The sequence below is a fragment of the Vulpes lagopus genome, chromosome 4 (genome assembly GCF_018345385.1).
Source record: "Vulpes lagopus strain Blue_001 chromosome 4, ASM1834538v1, whole genome shotgun sequence".
Lineage (NCBI taxonomy): Eukaryota > Metazoa > Chordata > Mammalia > Carnivora > Canidae > Vulpes > Vulpes lagopus.
Window position 1 is genome coordinate 39,031,020 of NC_054827.1, and position 17,958 is coordinate 39,048,977.

At 51.0% G+C, this 17,958-nt stretch overlaps 1 protein-coding gene across 5 annotated transcripts in view; it reads left to right on the top strand.

The window, feature by feature from the left end:
- Positions 1-17,958, top strand: part of PTPRN2 (protein tyrosine phosphatase receptor type N2) — a 723,182-nt gene that overhangs the window by 196,777 nt on the left and 508,447 nt on the right. For all 5 annotated transcript variants that reach the window (XM_041753464.1, XM_041753465.1, XM_041753467.1 and 2 more), the window contains one exon: positions 9,338-9,451. In XM_041753464.1, the coding sequence (XP_041609398.1) occupies positions 9,338-9,451 (114 nt within the window). The remainder of the gene's footprint in view (positions 1-9,337; positions 9,452-17,958) is intronic.

Consider the following 17,958-nt stretch of genomic DNA (forward strand, 5'->3'; position numbering starts at 1 on the left):
AACTCTTATTTCCAGTTGTGTTTTTTGTGGAATTTTTAAGTTATTTTCCTGTAACATAATTTAAATTTCACCACATCAACCTTTTTGAAATCTACAACTCACGGTGCTAAGGACATTCCTACTGCTGTTCCACAGCTGCCGCTGACTTTCCTCTTCAGAACTCCTTCCGTCTCCCCCAGCCCAGGCTCTGTCATCATTAAACACTGACCCCTCTGTGTCCCCCCGGCCCACATCCTCCTGCCCCAGCTCCTCTGCTGCGTCTGTGAGTCTGACACTCCGAGGGCCTCGGGTCAAATGGCACAGCATCTGACCTCTTGTGATGCTCACTGGGTGGCAGGTGGCAGGATTTGCTCCCTTCACAGCCTGAATAATGTTCCATTTTGTGGACGGACCACGCTTTGACAACAGACAACTGTTCTCCTGTTGCTGGACACCTGGACCGCTCCTGCCTCTTGGCTACTGTGAATAGTGCTGTGGGGGAAACAAGTCAGTCTGCAGTCCCTCCTCTTAATTCTCCTGAGTGTAAACTCAGAAGTAGAATTGCTGGGTCATGTGGTTTGATTTTTTTTAGGAAATGCGAAATGCTGTCTCTCAGCAGCCGCACCACTTATATCCCCTCCAACAGTATGCGAGGATTTTTGTTTTTTTAATTGCTTTTTATTTATTTACTTTAAAGATTCATTCATTCGTTTCTGGAGAGAGCGAGTGTGCATGAGTGTGAGCTGGGCGTGGCTGAGGGGGAGGGTCGAGCAGACGCCCTGCTGAGCAGGGGGGTTCCATCCCAGGACCCTGAGGTCACGACCTGAGCCGAACATACAATAGACTGAGCCCCCAGCTGCTCCTAATTATTTGCTTTTTAAGGAAAAATCACATTTGTCTAGATGCTTTACCAAGATTGTTAGCCTCTTGCACTCTGGGCTTCCTTACAGCTCTTGGTTCTTTCAGACACTTGTCGGGGCATATGTGACACAAGTTCTCGGCCCTTGTCTCATTCTCTGCCTTGAGCAGAGCTGGCAGTGTCTAGGCTGCAAGCTGTGCCGACCCAGGTCTGAGCAGCAGGCTTGGCCCGAGCACCTGGGGGGGTTCCCGTGTGGTCTGTGCATCAGTTACTCAGGGTGGCTCACCGCTGCCAGAGAAAGTCCGGGACTCCTGCTCACACCCATCCGCATTGCGCGTTTGGGCTCCAGGCTGCCAAGAGGAGCTCTGGGAGACCCTAGGGGAACTGACCCCACAGCTGGTGTGGGGGTGGGGACCACTTTTGGGAGGGCCCTGAACTCTCTGGCCGGGGTGGCCTGTCACGGTGCAGAGAAGTCCACCCCAAACTACTGCTGGCATCGTTTGGCTAAAAACAGCTGTGTGCTGGTCCTTCCAACTCCTTCCTCAGGACCTCAGTGGGTTATGTTTTTCTGATATGGGCTTAGGTGTCTGGTCCTGCTTCCTCTGCCCAGGCTGGGGGCCGGCTGGCTCAGCTGCACAAGAGTCACGCCGTTTTAGTAACAGATGGTGAGCAGCCCTAGGCCAGCCTACCACAGACTGTGTGACCTGCAGCAAGTCACTCAGCCTCTCTGGGCCCTGGTTTTTCTGACCAGGGCAGGAGACCACTGGGCAGCGCACTGGGGAAGCCAGGTTTACCTGGAGGGGGAGGAAGGCTGGGGTCTGAAGGGGCCTTGGAGTGCAGGCCAGAGAAGAGGGATGCGTGGGCACGCCCCAGCAGCACACCCATGCCGGGGTCTCTGAGCTGGGTGAGGTATCTGCCTGCAGATGGAGGCCCTTGGCCTGGTTGTGAACCTGTGTGCACCTGTGTAAGAGTGCAAGCGCATGGGCCTGTGTGGGTGTGAGCATGTACACATGCAGGTGTGCAGGAACGTGTTCACCCTGCCCCTGCCTTGGGGGACACCACCACCGTCTCTCGGCGGGGCTCCAGCCAGCTCGTGGGGCTGCCCCACTGGGTGCACACAGGGTCTGGGCCATTGTGGCTTCTCTGGAGCTCCCCAGGCGGCCGTGGCTGATGAGGACGCGGTGCTGTGGGGAGGTGGCCACGAGGGGTCACTGTTGCTGCTTCATCCTCGAGGCCGCCTGGTGCCAAGTGGGATGGGGGGGGGGGTGCAGGTTGCGGTGAACAAGGTGTGAGATACACTGTACTCCCTAGATGGCGGCTGTGGGCACTCGGATACCAGATATGGTAGTTACGGCCACGGGGTCAGGCATGGGGATGGGGCTCCCTGGAGCACATCTCTCAGCCTTTGTGAATCCCTGGAATGTTCCAGGAGGTCCCATGGTCAGACCTGGGCCTGCTTCCTGGGCTTCCCATGCAAGCTCACGGGAGCTGTTCTAGACAGAGCCCTCTTGCACCTTTTGTTCCGCGGGGGTGGCCACCATGTCATAAGGTGAATGAACGCATTTGGTGTTTACTGGATATAGTATGTTGAGAACCTGAATGCATGTCACAGGCCATCATTTCTGTGATTGTGGAAAGAAGCCAGGCTGGTCCCTTCACTAGACCCCTGAAAGCTCTTGTTTTCACCCCTGCAAGGAATTCTGCATATGGAGGATTTATGTAATGTTCCCCCTTGCCCAATAATAATAATAATAATAATAATAATAATAATAATTTTTTAAAAAGACTTTATTTATTCATGAGATATACACAGATTGAGGCAGAGACTCAGGTAGAGGGAGAAGCAGGCTCCATGCAGGGAACCTGATGTGGGACTCGATCCTGGGACTCCAGGATCACGCCCTGGGCCGAAGGCAAACCCTAAACCGCTAAGCCAGCTAGGGATCCCAATAATAATAATTTTTAAAAAGTAGTCTCTACACTCAACGTGGAGCCTCACACAGGGCTTGAACTTACGACCCCAAGATCAAGACTTGAGCTGAGTTCAAGAGTCGGAAACTTAACTGGCTGAGCCCCCCAGGTGCCCCTGCCCCATAATGTTTTTTTTTTTTTTTTTTTTTTTTTTTTGGGTACCAAATTACTTTATTTGAAGGAATGATACAAACGAAAGAAGTAGATGTTTTGGTACAACTTATAGACCCATAATGTTTTGAATACCACCTCCGGTACACCCTCACTTGCAAAGGCTTTATAATTGTGACACCTTTTCTGCCCCTCCCTTCTTATTCCAAGAACATTGTTCTTAAGGTTTCCAGGAAACTGAGATAATAAATTTACACATGTGTATTGTTTACATGAATAAACTATTTACACAAATTATTGAACAGGTATATGCATTGCAAACATTTCTAAATGTGCCCTAAACGAATTATCCCACCCTGAACCTCTAAATACAGTGATCACATTGTGTTTCTGAATTAGCTGGTCTTGTTATTTCTTCCTAGAGGAATGTAACAAAAGTGTATAAAAAATAAAAACAGGTAAAGACTTTAGAAAAAGAAGAAGAGAGGATTAAGTATCATGGGTGCAAAGAACACGGTTACTTCCTTGAAAAAATACTGCCGGAGCCCGCATGGTGAGAAGGGTCAGCAATGAGGCGAGAGCAGGCAGTGAGGCCCCAGGAGGCAGAGGGTGGGTGCCTGTGGGCCTGGGGCTGGGGGTTCTTCCTGGGATGGGTCTTTTTGAATGAGTCTCTGATGATACTGTGAGGGGCATCTCAGCAGGTGTACAATTTAGGCTCCTAGGCTTTTTTTTTCTAGAATGTCCTTTAATGTAAGCCTGAGGCGAATTGCATAAGGGAAAGTGAATAGAAGTGTTCCCTCCTGTAGAGACCTAAACCAGTCTCTTCATGCCCATGGCCACCTGGAGGCCTGACACTCAGCAGCCCCCACAGCCACAGCGTCCTGAGAGCAAAGGCCCAGGGTCTCTGGGCGTGAAGGCCCTTCCCCAGAGCAGGAGTACACTAGGACCGCCTCCTCCACATATGAGATTGGGAATGGACGTGCTGGGGAGAACCAGTGCCCTGAACCCAGAGTTCACAGAGGAGGAGGAACAGGGTTTGTGTGTTTGCTGAGGAAAGGTAGAGGCGCATGCCCTCATTTGCAGGCCCCACCATGAGCCTCCTGGGCTTGGTCTCAGCTATCCCTGGTCCTTCGTCCAGCCTGGTCATCTGCTGGGAGATGTAGACATCTAAATCAGTGCGAGATTTCAGAAAATTATAGAGCTAGCTAATGGTGTTATAAGTTTCTGTGGGCATCTCAGCTTCTTCTCAGGCAGATGGAAAAACACCAGTTAATCAGTCACAATTAGTTATTGAGCCTGCAGTGGGTACAGACTATGGTATCAGATGTGGGAGCTGTAAGAGGTGGAGCTGCGATGCCTGCCTGCAGGATCCCATAGAGCCCTGGGGTAGAGGAGAGTGTTAGTGCCAGAGGGATGTGCAATGTGTGTGCACCTGTGTGTGCACCGGTGTGAGCCATCTGTGTGTACACCTGCATGAGCATCTGTGTGTGCATCTGTGTATACAGTCTGTGCGTGCAGCTTGTGTGTGCACGTGTGTGTGCACCTGTGTGTGCAGCCTATGCATGTAGCATGTGTGTGCACCTGTGCATGCACCTGTGCTTGCAGCATATGTGTGCACTTGTGTGTGTACCTATGCATGCAGCTGTGTGTGCACCTGTACATGCAGCCTGTGTGTACACCTGTGTGTGCAGCCTATGCATGTACCAATGCATGCACCTGTGTGTGCAGCCTGTGCGTGCACCTGTGTGCATATGTATGCACCTGTGTGTGTAGCCTGTGCATGCGCCTGTGTGTGCAGCTTGTGTGTGTACCTGTGTGTGCAGCCTGTGCATGCACCTGTGCGTGCAGCCTGTGCATGCAGCTTGTGTGTGTACCTGTGTGTGCGGCCTCTGTGTGCACCTGTGCATGCACCTGTGTGTGTATCTGTTTGTGCAGCCTGTGCATGCAGCCTGTGCGTGCAGCCTGGAGATGCTCAGCCCCGCACATCAAGGGAGAAGCGGTCTGGGATGAAGGCACTGCCCCAGGCCCCCAACAGTATTTAAGGGACATTGATGTTTATGAGTGAAAATGACATTTGGCAGTGGGACTAATGCCCCAGGAACACTGGTTACGACAAACGTACAGACAATATTATACGAGCTGTTTTCTCCCATTTTTCCAGAAATCCAGCAAAAACCCCCATTGAGGTTTCTCTTTCTAATGGAAGATGCTAGCTACCCAGTTGTGGTCAGTGATGCTTAGTGGGGGGGAGTAGCACCCACTTTCTTAGCACCACCACATCCCCTCTTTATTGGTGTTTAAGACCGTGTATTCTCCGGTGTCTGGAAGCAGTGAGGCCCAGTCTTCTGCTCTGTGAAACCAAGGGGGGATCACCATTCCAGAAATTTGGACTTGGGAGCATGGCCTTAGAATTCCACTGAGGTCAGCAGGTTTGGGGGTTAAGAGTATGTGTCCCGATCTGTGGTTCATGTGGTCGTTGCCCACGCAGGTCTGGAGGTGACGCCCCAAGGAAGGATGCAGTCACCCCCTCCCCTGCCCAGGGGCTGTTGGGTCGTCAGCTTCCTCAGCTCTCTAGGTGGCAGCGAGACAGATTACTAATTTGGAAGAACTCACGTTGTGTGGGCCATCGTCAGGGTGTCCCCTTGAGCCCCGGAACCTGTCTGCACCACGGACGCATGGAAGGGACTGTCCTGTGGCTGGGCGCATTGGCATCCTCTGGGTTCATCTCTGATGGGGCTGTGGATCTGTCCTGCTCTCTTGTTCTCTGGCGGCCACCCTCGCTGACCCATGCTCCCCTGGACAGGCAGCTCCTGTGACCCCATGACTCCTGACAAAGTGCAAAACAAGCCGTCAGGCCTCAGCAGCTGGCGGAGGTGGGGGGCTGATACTGCCCCATGCCCTCAGGCCTTGTGGACCCTGCTTGACCTGCTTCACACCTGGAGCTCTGTCCCTTGGTCCCGGAGGCCGAGGGACTGGGTGCTTCTTGCCCACCCCCCCCAGAGCCTGCTGCCTATCTCGCATCCTCCCAGCCCCACACAGGCAGCCCTGCTCTGCGGAGGTTAAAGCTCAGCCAGATGCCACTTTCTAGGGTGAGGTCAGGGCCCCTGCCGCATGCTGCCCTCTGGCGCATCCCTCTATAGCTGGTATCGCAGTTACAGGCAGATAGTTTGCATGTCTGCTTCCGCCCCAGATGCAAGACTTGCAGCTGTTCATCTGTCCAGCAGATGGGAGGTGGGAGCAGGGCTGTACGTTTCCTGGGGCCGGAGTACCAGTAAGAGCTGTGTGGGGAGGGACAGGATCTACCCTTTGGAAGGGGAGGAAGTGTTGCAATGCGCAGCAGATGGGGGCCTGGAGGTAATGAGAAGTATGTTGAGAGTGTGCACAGTCATCCCGAGGACACAGAGAAAGCTCGTGGAGTTGTTTGTTGAGAAGTAAATATGGAAATCCGGTTTCAAAGTAGGGAAGTATTAACAATATCTGATTCTCAGATGTACTCATGATGTTGGAATAGTAGTATCCTTGGTTCTTACATGCGGTTTGGCAATTAAAAAATTGGTAGAGGTGGCCCATGTGTGTATGTGCGCACACACATCTGTAAATACATGTCACATGTGCACAGCACAAAACATGGAAACAGACACATCCATGCAATACATATGTAGGCAATGTGCACACACGTATACATGTGCAGATGCAAACTTACATGCTCATGAAAATAACGCACACATGTATGCAGGTCACAATACACTGTATATGCACATGTAGATGCACGCATGCACACACAAACACATCCACACGTGTGCGTCTACACTGTGCTGTATTTCTAAAGAAAATCATCTTTGTGTAAAAGTGGACCTAGAAAGTTCTAACTACTGTTGTTCAAGGGTCAACTGTCCAGGACGTTCTGGAAAAGATGCTAGTGGAGATAGTGAACTGATCAGTGGCTGTTGGGGGGTGAAGGGGTTACAGGGATAAATAGGTGGCGCACAGAGCACTTTCAGGGAGTCATGCTGTATGACACCGCAGTGGTGAACACGCGCCATCGTGCATCTGTCCATAGAATGTACACCACATAGAACGACCCTGCTAAAAGCTGCAGACTTCGGGTGATGGTGGCGAATCAATGTGGGCTTATCAGCTGTGGCTGAGGTACATCCCTGGCAGGGGCTGCTGATTATGGGGAAGGGGTGCATACGTGAGAGCAGGAGGCATATGGGAAATCTCTGTACCTTCCCTTCAATTTCATTGTGAACCTAAAACTGCTTTAAAAAAAAAAAAAATAACGTTCATTCGGGGCACCTGGGTGGCTTAATCAGTTGAACGTCCAACTTGTGATTTTGGCTCAGGTTGTGACCTCAGGGTCATGGGATGGATCCCCGTCTTGGGCTCCCTCTCCCTCTGCCCCTCCCTGCACTCAGACACATGCACTGGCTCTCTGTCAAATAAATAAATTAATTAATTTTAAAGAAGTTTAAAAGAAAAATTTTTTTAAATGTACCAGGGAAAGGTGTGACCTACCTCCTCAGCTAGGCTGTGGTCTAGCAGCAAAGAGAATTAATAGTTTAGTTTCAATGTTCAAATCATTAAAACCAAATTTTTAGCTAAAACTAATTTTAAAAGCACGAAAAGATCCTATGTATTACATTATATATATGTGTGTGTTTTAAATACCTATTTAAGAGAAAGATTTCAAGGACATCCAAAAAATATTTTTCTGAGAACATATTTACAACATTGTGCAGCACAGACCAAATTGAACAAATGATGCCTTTATAATTCAGAAGGGAGTTCATCCGCTTGGGATACCCCGAAATAGGCAATGTCTGTGGCGGTTCTTCTCCGGTGAGGACGGCCACTGCATATCCGGAGCCGGATTTCTCTTGCCCCCGAGGCCTTGGTCAGGATGCCCACCTGTGAAAGTGGGGTCAGGCCATCTTACTGGTCTAGTCCCCATGTGCTGTGGTTCTGCCCTGGAGACCCTCCATCTGCAAAGGGAAGAAAACATGTCAGGTGCATTCTAAAGAGTTCTTCGTTTTTCTCTCATAAATGTGCCATCCACAGGCACAGAGTTCTTTGCACAAGGTAAAATCAAGGACCAGAGACACGTGCTGTGTTTGTGCGGAGCAGGTTGCCTGTCATGGGTGATGGCAGGAGGACAGGGCCCTTCCTCCGAGATAACGAGGGCTGGGACTCCCTCTGGCTCACGGTGGCCATCCTGGTGGTGGAAGCGAGTCCCTGAGGCAGAGGGTGGCGCCGTTGACCCCAGCGTGGCGGAGGTGGCTGCAGGAGCTTTGACTTCCCTCCACGGCCATTGTCTGCCTGCGCCCAGCGGTCGTCCTCCCAGAGCCACTGGGTTTTGCAGAGTCCCCTTAGAAATCCACGACGTGCGTCCAATAGTTGAGGTGATTTCCTGCTAATTCCACAGCCCTGACCGCCCTGAGCACACACGTAATATCAGACCAGTAATTACCCAGTCAGCCTGGCGTTGGGCAAATGTGTTTCTGCTAATTAAACTTGTTGCATTTGAATGGCTTTCTTCGGCTCTACTTGGTGCAATGAGACCGTGGTAAACAATAAAGATGTGTTTCCCCTTCCATCCAGGCCTGAAACTGCAGATGGCTGCCCTGTGGATGAAGCACTGGCCCTTGAATTAGTCTTTTGTGTGTATGAAAGACAGTAATTAGGAAGTTTGAACCCCCTACAGGAAGCTTATTTCAAAGTGAACAATTTGCCGAATAAAGACTAATTGGGGCCTAAATTAATTAGAAGGTGTGGCTTGAAAAGATGGTGAGCAGAGTCTGTCATTTTAGACAAATGGAAGAGAGCTAGATAAATGTGTCCCCGTCCTGGAGCACCTCTCCTTGGCCACCTTGCAAAAAAAGGTTCCCTGGGAACTGACCTCGCTGCTGTCCCCAGGTTGCCCCCGCCCACTCCTGCATGGCAGACAGCCCTTCCACCCCGGTCCTCACAGCTTCTGCAGATTAATATTTATATTTCCTGGGTGTCCTGTTTCTCATCTGGAAAACCGGCCCTGAATGTTATTGATTTTTTTTGTCATGGGATTGTCAGCAGCAAAGCTTCGGGTCAGAGAGGGGACAGCCAGGGGCAAGAAATGATAAAACATGAATGGTGGGGAGGGCCAGGGGGAAGGGACGGGAAAGTTGAAGAGAAAACGCAAACTCTCCCGAATGCATGTCCTCTTCTCTCTACCTTTGCAGTTGTGTTTTCCACGATGGTCTCTTATTGAAGTAAACCATCACCTTCCCAGTGCTCTGAATTCTTAATGAGTTGTGGTGACTTTCTGGGGCCTCGCTGCCGTGCATAATTAGATATATTGCAAGGATGTGTTTAATACCTTTCTTCTCCCTGAAAATGAAATGTCACTTTCCCTTTCTTCTCTGCTTCCCTTCTCCGCAGACGGAGTGTTCGGAAGATGCCAGAAGGTTCCAGCACTAGACACGGACCAGTATGAAGTGCCGCCGGTGGTCCTGCAGCGCCTGACAGCCACCCTGCAGAGGCTCTCCCACACAGGTAGGCTGGCCTGGCCCAAACCGTGCCCTGGGACTGGGCCAAGCGCCCGGGCGCACCTAGTGGGCCTCGTAGGTGATGAGGAATTACAAGGACTGACTCTACAAGGTTGCAATGGAGAAGAGAGGGCTGGGAGCAGGCCAGCTTGTTCATGGAAGGTTCCGGCAGGAGTTGGAGGAGGCCCCATGGGCTGCTGTATGGAGAGGAACCATGGTGATTCTGTCATGCTTCAGGGGACGGGCTGGCAGCCTGTTCAGTGCTGCTAGACGGCGCCCCACCCTGTGGCTCCTCAGCCTCCAGAAAACCAGTTTGCCCCCAAGTACAGTGATTATGCAGGTTTTTGTTACATGATTTTGTCACAGGAGATACCTGTTCCCTGTTAACTTCAGGGCCTGCTAAGAAGATAATTTTAAAAATGACAATAATCTAAAGATTATCATGCATGTTTATAACATGTATAATTTATATCATGTATGTCATCTGTAAAGTGGAGGGGAAGCCACGTTGTATCCGTACGTTACTGGGATCTGTTCCTACTCTGTGCGGCCTCCCTCCTGGGCCCCAAGAGCTGGGGCAGGAGGTCGACGGGAGAGCGGTGGGGGCACAGCTCCTGTAAGGCGAGGTTGCCCATCTCGCGGTTGGGGGCCAGGAGAGCCACGGCCGTGCCCTTGAGTCTGCTTTCCTTCTGCATCACGTCCTATGGGGCTTATCTGTGGCTCCATAATGAAGACAATCTGTGGTCCAGTAAGTTTGGGAAACAGGACTTGCTCTGTTCATAACGTACGCTGGCCGGGTAAGATGCTGGAAAGTTCTGCGGGAAAGGGTTATGTTCATCCAGATGCACTCGGGGGGCTCCACTGGTGAAGCCTGTGGTTTTGTAAGTCCAGGCAGTCCTACCACCTTTCCCACCAGAAGGGCCTTGGCTCCACAGGTCAAGGAATGAGCCTGGGGATCCCGCCAGCTGCCAAGGGTGTCTGTGACCATTACATGTTGCAGAACTGGGGAAATAACTACAGGGTGGATTTGGTCACCTGACCCCTGTAAGCCTCTGCTCTGACCGGTAGACCAGGGCGACGATTTGGGTTTTCTGCTCTTGGTGTCAGTTCGGAGTTGGTGCTTGACAACCATGGAAAATTCTCATTCTTTCCTTCTCCCGTGTGCACAGTCATCCTGGCGGAGGCCACAGGTCCTTTTGGACAAGGTTGGGAGAAGGATAACAGTGGGAATGTATGGCTCGTGTAGCCTTCAGGGGACCTGTCCTCAGCTCCCCATCATCCATGGGCTCTGGTCTGTGAGATGGGGTTGCCAAGTCTGGAAATAGCTGGAAGAGCTATGACTCTGTCTTGGTGATTCAAGCCAGGCCTCAGTTGAGTAGATCTAGAACCTTCCTGTTCATGCAAGTCGTTAAGACTCCAGGAGACCATCTATCTGTTCCTGTGTAACAGTGAAAGGTTGGGTCTCAATGTCCCCCCTCAAGCAGTGTGCGGAAGACCTGTGAAGCTGGGGACCCACTGGCCTTGCAGCTCAGTCCCCTAGGGGCTGGACTGTGTCTTTAATGTCCACGTGAGTAGGAGCCACACAGATGCTACTTTGTGGACGTGGTTAAACATGGAGGCAAATAGCTTTTTAATTAGTGGATTTTCTTTTTTTTAGAGCCAGTTTAGAGTTGCAGAAAGGTTAAACAGTCGGAATATACTCCCTTAGCCCCACTCCCGGGAGATTTCCCCGTTTCTAGCATCTTGCCTTGACGCGGTGTGTTTGATGCAATCGATGAGTCTGTGCTGATATAATTAACTAGTGTCCGTGGTTGACATTAGGGTTGGCTTTTTGTTTTGTACGCTCTGCAGGTTTGCACGAGTGTCCAGTGACATGAGCATCATGAGGACCCTACAGAGTAGTGTCACTGCCCTAAAAGTCTGCCCTGTTCGTTCCCCCCACCCCCAATCCCCTCCAGTCCTCTGGCGGCTGATCTCTATGCTGTCTCCCTAGTGTTGCTCTGTCCCGAGCGTCATGGAGTTGGAGTCACACGTGTACGAGGCCTCTTCAGACTCAATTTTTTTCACTTCGTCCTGTGTGTCTAAAGTTCCTCGTGTGCCTCCATTTTCATGGTTTGACAGCTCATGTCTTTTTAGTTCTGAGCAATATCCAGTTGTCTGGAGGAGTGGCCTTGGTAATCTGTCCACCTAGCTCAGGGCATCCTGCTTCCTTCCGTGTTTGGCAGTTGTGAATAAATCTCTGAAGTGTCTGATGTGGACGTGTTTTCAGCTCCTTTGGGTCAATACCAAGGGGTACATTTCTGGTTCATATAAGGGTAGATTTACTTCTATAAGAAACCACCAAACTGTCTTCCAGAGGAAGATGTGGAGGGGTGGTGGGCGGCAGGGGGCGGGGGGTCACTAAACCTCCTGGAGGCTCAATTTCTCCATCTGGTAATGGACAGTCTAGATTGCCCAGCCCTCCCCTGGGTCACAAAATCCTCAAAATCCTCCCCTAGGTCACCTGGCCCCGCCCCAGGTCGCCCTGCCCCGCCCCATGCTATGACACTTAGTTCTGCCCTGTGACATCTGTCTTGCTTTAGAACCCCTTCCCCGGTTCCAAGTTGAACCCCTCTGGTGGGTCCTGGAGCAGGTGCGCAGATTCCTCCGGAGCCACCTGGCGCTGCCCATAGAGGCTGGGAGAGGTCTGGTGGGGATAGGGTTCTGTGTTGGAGGTGGTAGGTTGCTTCTGCGGCAGGTGTCACCAGAGGGCAGTCAAGTGATGGACTGGGTCATGGAGGTACCCCTCCCTCCATTAGCTTGTTCTTGGGTGGCACATTGCATCTCTTTTTGTTGGCTTGGGAGTCATGTCCCAGTAGGGCCAGGGCGTGAGTATGAAGTGGGCTTATGGTCTAGCCTCCTGGGAGTGTCCTTGTGCTTTTCTGAAGCACACTGTCCTAGAAATTTCTGGAATGATTTTGTAGTCCCTTTGGGCTCCCTGGCAGCTTCTCACCCCAGCTGGTTTACCCCCTGCCCGCCTTCCCGCTGATGGCTGGATTCTCCTCTGTGCTTCCAGCCTCCCCGGTCAGTGCCCTGGGGAACCGTGGCCCACGGGGCTTGGGGTGGACTTGCCTCCGAACTGTGGCAGGTGGGTGTGGCCCCAGGCCTTGGGCTGGGCCTGCAGTTCTCACACGTCGGATGAGGGCTCTCTGGGAAAATCACAATGCAACTGGAGAGGGTGAGGTGTGGGCATGCATCTCAGTTGCTCTTCATGAGGAGCTGGAGTTGGAGTCCTGCTTCGGGGCAAGACTGGGAAATTTCCACAGGCCGTCTCCCTAGGAGCTGCCCCCCTTCACTCTGAGTCCTGTCTCTTCCTTTAGCAGACCCAGGAGGGACAGGGAGACAGAGGAACGGCACTTCCAGGTGGCAGGATGTTGCCCTGCCCCAGGCTGAGGCCCCTCTGGCTCTGCTCCCTTATGTGACTGGGCGCCCCTGGCTTCGTCTCAGCCCCCTGCCCAGCCAAGGCCTGGCTCTGGCAGCCGACAGGGAAGTGGCCCCGGGAGGCCGGGTGGCACATACTCTTCACTATCTTGCTTGGGGCCTGCCTACCTGCTCGGTCTACACCGTGGACCATCTGACCTTCCTGATGCCGTGTGAGCCTTGAGATTGGCTTCAACTGTTCCTGTATCGCCAGTGGAGGCTCTTGGAGACAAGGGGCTTCTCCTTGGAGCCAGAGGGCACAGCAGCCAAGCGGGGTGCAGAGCTACACCCACTGAACATCAGCCCTGCTGTGTCACAGACAATAGGACATGAGCACAGTGGCCGGACAGCCAGGCCTTTGGGGATGGCCCTGACCTAGGCCTGCTCTCCCAGCACCGTCGGCCTCCCACTTGTGACCTCTCTTTCCTGTGGCTGTTGGTTTCCCTAGACGGAAAACTCATCCTTGGAACTTGGAAAATGCAGGTTTAAGGGCCCCCATCCCAGTGGTTCTGAGCAGGGCCTGGGAGTCTGTCTTCAGTGAGCATGGGGACAACCTGTGCCCGGATGGCTTGGTCCTCCCTGGCCCTTTGCCGTGTCTTAGCCTTCTGCCTAGACCATGTCCGAGGGCCCCCCTGCTGCTCCTGCACATGAATGGGGACAGGTCCATGTCAACCCGACCAGCATGAATTTATTTATTTATTATTATTTAAAAAAATTTTTTTTTTCCAGCATGAATTTAAAGTTGGGTAATTGTGACCCTGGATTGTTTTGCCTGATGTTTGTCCTACAACAAACCTTAGTGTGAATGCAGTTCGCTGCTGCTCAGTGGGGGTCACCACCTCCTCTCCCATCGACACCTGTGTGCACACACACACATCCATGTACACGCATGTGTGAGTATAGTCACGCATACGTGTGTGCACACATGTACCACGACATGAACTAACGCACACACATCCATGTGCACACACGACCACAACCACACACATGAGCACTGGCATGTGCACACATGGTCACCTACGTGTGCACACATGTACCACGACATGGGCTAATGCACTCACATGCACACACGCACGCCCACACATCCATCTGCACACACATGGCTGCACACGAACACTGGTATGGTCACCTACATGTGCACACACGTACACACACATGCACACATGTATGTGCCCCCACCACTTTGGAATCCCTCATCTACTGCTTGCTTCCAGCAGCACCATATAATCTGGACTCTTTCTCTGATTTTTTTCGATCAGTGGTGTCTACTGTCTTCTCCAAATGTTCTTTGGCTGTTTTGGGTTTCTCACCCTGGTAATGAAAGGCTCACTATGGGATGACACTCTGGAGGTGTTGGGGAGTTTAGGAAGGAAACAACCTTTAATCCTGCTGGTTTCCTGAACTTGGTTAGCCTGATATGAGATGGTTTTTAGGGAGGGAGCTTTCTGAGAATCCCTTAAGATCATTCTACCCAGGCAGGTGCCTTTGAAGTAGAGCGGGTTGCAAGTTTTACACATTAAGGCTGCTGTTTGGTGACATGGTTTTGCCGGTCTCATTGATAGCTGCTTGCAGTGCCTTTGGGGAGCCTTCCTCATGAAGAAGGAAGGGAAGATGTGATTTAATTGTGTAATTTTCCTTTTCCATGTAAATACATACATCAAGGAAAAAATATGTTCACTTTCTGCTTACCATTCTTGTGTCCTACAAGAAGGGTTCTTTTCCTTGTTCTCTCATGTATTAAATTTTAAAAAAATACATTTCACTTCTTTTGACAAGCCCATTAAAATCCAGCATTTAAATGTCACTCGTTGGCACATAATTTGCTGTCATGAAAACAACTATGGATTTATTTCCTGGCAAGAATCTCCTGTTGTATTGAGCTGTACGTCAAAACCAAAAAGAAAATTAAAAAAAAAATCTAATTCAGTTTTATAATTCCTTAAGAGAGAAGGAAGAGAGATCATGTAATGGTGTGGATCACTGTGATGGCCACACTTGATGACCATCGGAGGAGCTGGCTGCTGGCCCTGCGTTACATGCACGCTCTACACCAGGTTGCTTTGTGCAGCAAGTCAGTTAAGCTGAGCTTTGGCTGGCTTCTTCATTTTCCTCCTTGATCCATCTCTGTGTGCAGCCAACCCCCACTTACTAACCCGTCCTGTCTTGTTCGGGAATCTGCACTCTGCCCCAGTGGTTGGGGCAGAGTGCAGGTTCCTTTCTGCAGAGTGCAGAGACCTTTCTGAGGCCCAGCTAAGGCCCGCCACCCCATGTTCCAGGCAGATGCGGGGCAGGGAGATGGAGACGTGCCCATGCAAGGCACGTACAGTTGCAGAGCTGATACTTGTTCTTCCCAGGACATCCGCACATGGTGAGAAGCTGGTGGAGGGGCCCCTGAGTGTGAACGACAGGAGGTGAAGGGAGAGGCCATGAGAGGGCCAAGGGGACAGAGGGGCAGCTGGACTGTTAGGCCCAGGATGTAGAGAATACTCCTAAGTCAGGAAGAAATAAAGTCCACTCAGCCTCACTAGTAATCAGAAAAATGGACGGTCAGATCGTAAGAGGTTGTTTCATTAACTATAAGATGGCAAAAATGAAAGAACCTGACAATCCCAAGTATTGGCCAGAATCTAGGGCCCATTGGAAATTCTTAGGCACAGTGGATTGCAGCCAGTTTGGAAGCTGTTTTGGCAGCAGCAGAAGTGATGAAGTGAATGTCCTGCATCCCGGCTGTCTGCCTCTAGTTATGCACTCAGATTATATATCTGCTCCATCTGCACCGGTCATTGCCACCTCAGTGGTGATATGGACCGATGGAGGTAACCTACCCGAGCACCCATCAGTCAGGATGCGATTCCACGCTATATGTAACCAGGGCCAACAGACCGGAAGCACATGTATCAGCATCCCTGCATCGCACAAACATGTTGAGCAAGTAAAGCGAGGTTGTACCAGACATGCAGAGCCTAAGACTATGTGAAGCGGACAGAGGAGAACCGCACCATCAGTGTTTAGGAGAAGTCACACATGTGGCCCGTGTGGAAGGGAGGAAACACGAGGCCAAGTACAACGTGAGGACAGCTGTCTCCTCTGGGGTGAGGCAAAGAGAGAGGTTTGGGCAGGCAAGGGTCTTGAATACAGAGCTTTCCATCTTACCTGAAACAGTGGTGAGCACAGGCCAGTTATGAGGTTATTTTATTCCTGTTTGTGTGCACGAAACACTTGGCGATACAATAACTAACAAGGCTGACAGCGCACAGAAGATATTACAGACCAGGAACCGATGAGGGAAACAGCAGAAAACAAGGAAGGGCTAAAGAAATCATAAAAACATCAAGGAGAAAAAAAAAAAAAAACATCAAGGAGATAAACAGCTGGGGTCTTCGACATGACTTATAAAGCAGAGAGACCCCCGTTTGACCAGGATCAGGAGTAGGTGCCCGACAACGGAGAAAGAGGCGTCAGGGTAGGTGGGCTGAATGTGGACGTGACAGGAGGATGGGCTCAATTGCTTTGCTCTAAGTGTGTGAAAAAAACAGCCTCAAAAACCAGTAAGAGTGACTCAGAATGATGCACAACACCTGACAGGCCTAAAATCGCTTAAAAAGTCACATATGTACATTTTCAAGAAGTTGGTTTTGTGAATTCAGTGAACATTATCTATATTGTGGGGAATCCATTCTGTTCACAAACTATCCTCTCATGACAGAGGACCAGCCACATGTAGAAGAGGGCGCATGCTGTAGACACACACAGCCTCCAGTCTGTGTTCCTTTATTTTATTTATTTTTTAAAAGATTTTATTTATTTATTAAAAGATTTTATTTATTTATTCATGAGAGACCCAGAGAGAGGCAAAGACACAAGAAGAGGGAGAACTGAGCTCCATGCAGGGAGCCAGATGTGGGACTTGATTTCGGGACTCCAGGATCATGCCCTGGGCGGAAGGCAGATGCTCAACCACTTAGCCACCCAGCTGTCCCCAGCCTGTGTTCCTTTAAATATGCAGGTAGCAGCCCGGAGTCCGCCACAGCCTTCGTGCAATCCAACACTGACCATCCTCTCCTGTTGGGTGAGAATCCTCCTGAACCACATTTTTCTCCCAAGTCCGTATTTCCTTGCAGCCTCTCCTCCTTGTCTCTCATGCACCCCTCCCTCTTGGAGGGCTCTGCGATCAGAGGCGAAGTGAGGGGTCTTCATTCAATGGAAAGTCCTTCCGAGACAAACATTTTCTCTCTAAAGAAGTAGAAATAATAGTCCAAGGGAGCTTGGTGCATGGTGGGCCAAGGTTGGCCAAGCTAAGAGGAAATGCAGCGTCAGATGCACGGCCCGCAGTGTCATTCACACGGCCTCTCCACTTTCCCGAAGCATTCTTGGTGGATTTCCTGTGAACAAAGGGCTCCCCTGGTACATGTCAGTGTTGGTTTCCAGATTATTGATACCAGGACAAACTTGGGACAGCTGAAGACTTAGCAGCCACTTCTAAATGTTGATTATTTGGAAATAAAGAGAAAACAGTTCTATAGTCAGAAGGGATAATATGATAGATTTTTAAAGCTTCATTTTTCCTCAGCTCCTTAGAGCTGTGATGCCAGAAACTACATGGTTTGAGCCCATTCCTCTAGGAACTCCATTTTCAGAGAATCTGCCTTTCTCCGCCTGCCGCATTTCCACCATGGTCTCTGGAGGAGCAGAGTAACTGGGAAATGTGTGTCTTTGGGGGCAGAGAGCTCATATTTTCTGTGCTATTCTAGGGCATCCAGAATGTTGCTGCTGGCCACACTCCAGCTGTGCACCTGCCCCCCCCCCCCACGGCTCTCCCTGTTTTGTCCAGGGGGCTGCTGTCCTCCCAGGAGCATTGGGTGCCCTGGGGATCGACCTCGGTGCCCATGTACCACTGCATGCCCTGTTGGCGGCCTCCAGAAGGTAGACACAGCTAATTCCAGACGATGGGTTAGGAGGGCTTGGAGTAGCTGATGGATTCATCTTCCACATGTGGGACTGTGGAGTCACCTCCTCCGTGGTATCTGATAGTTGCTGAAGAAAGCTGGTGGGATT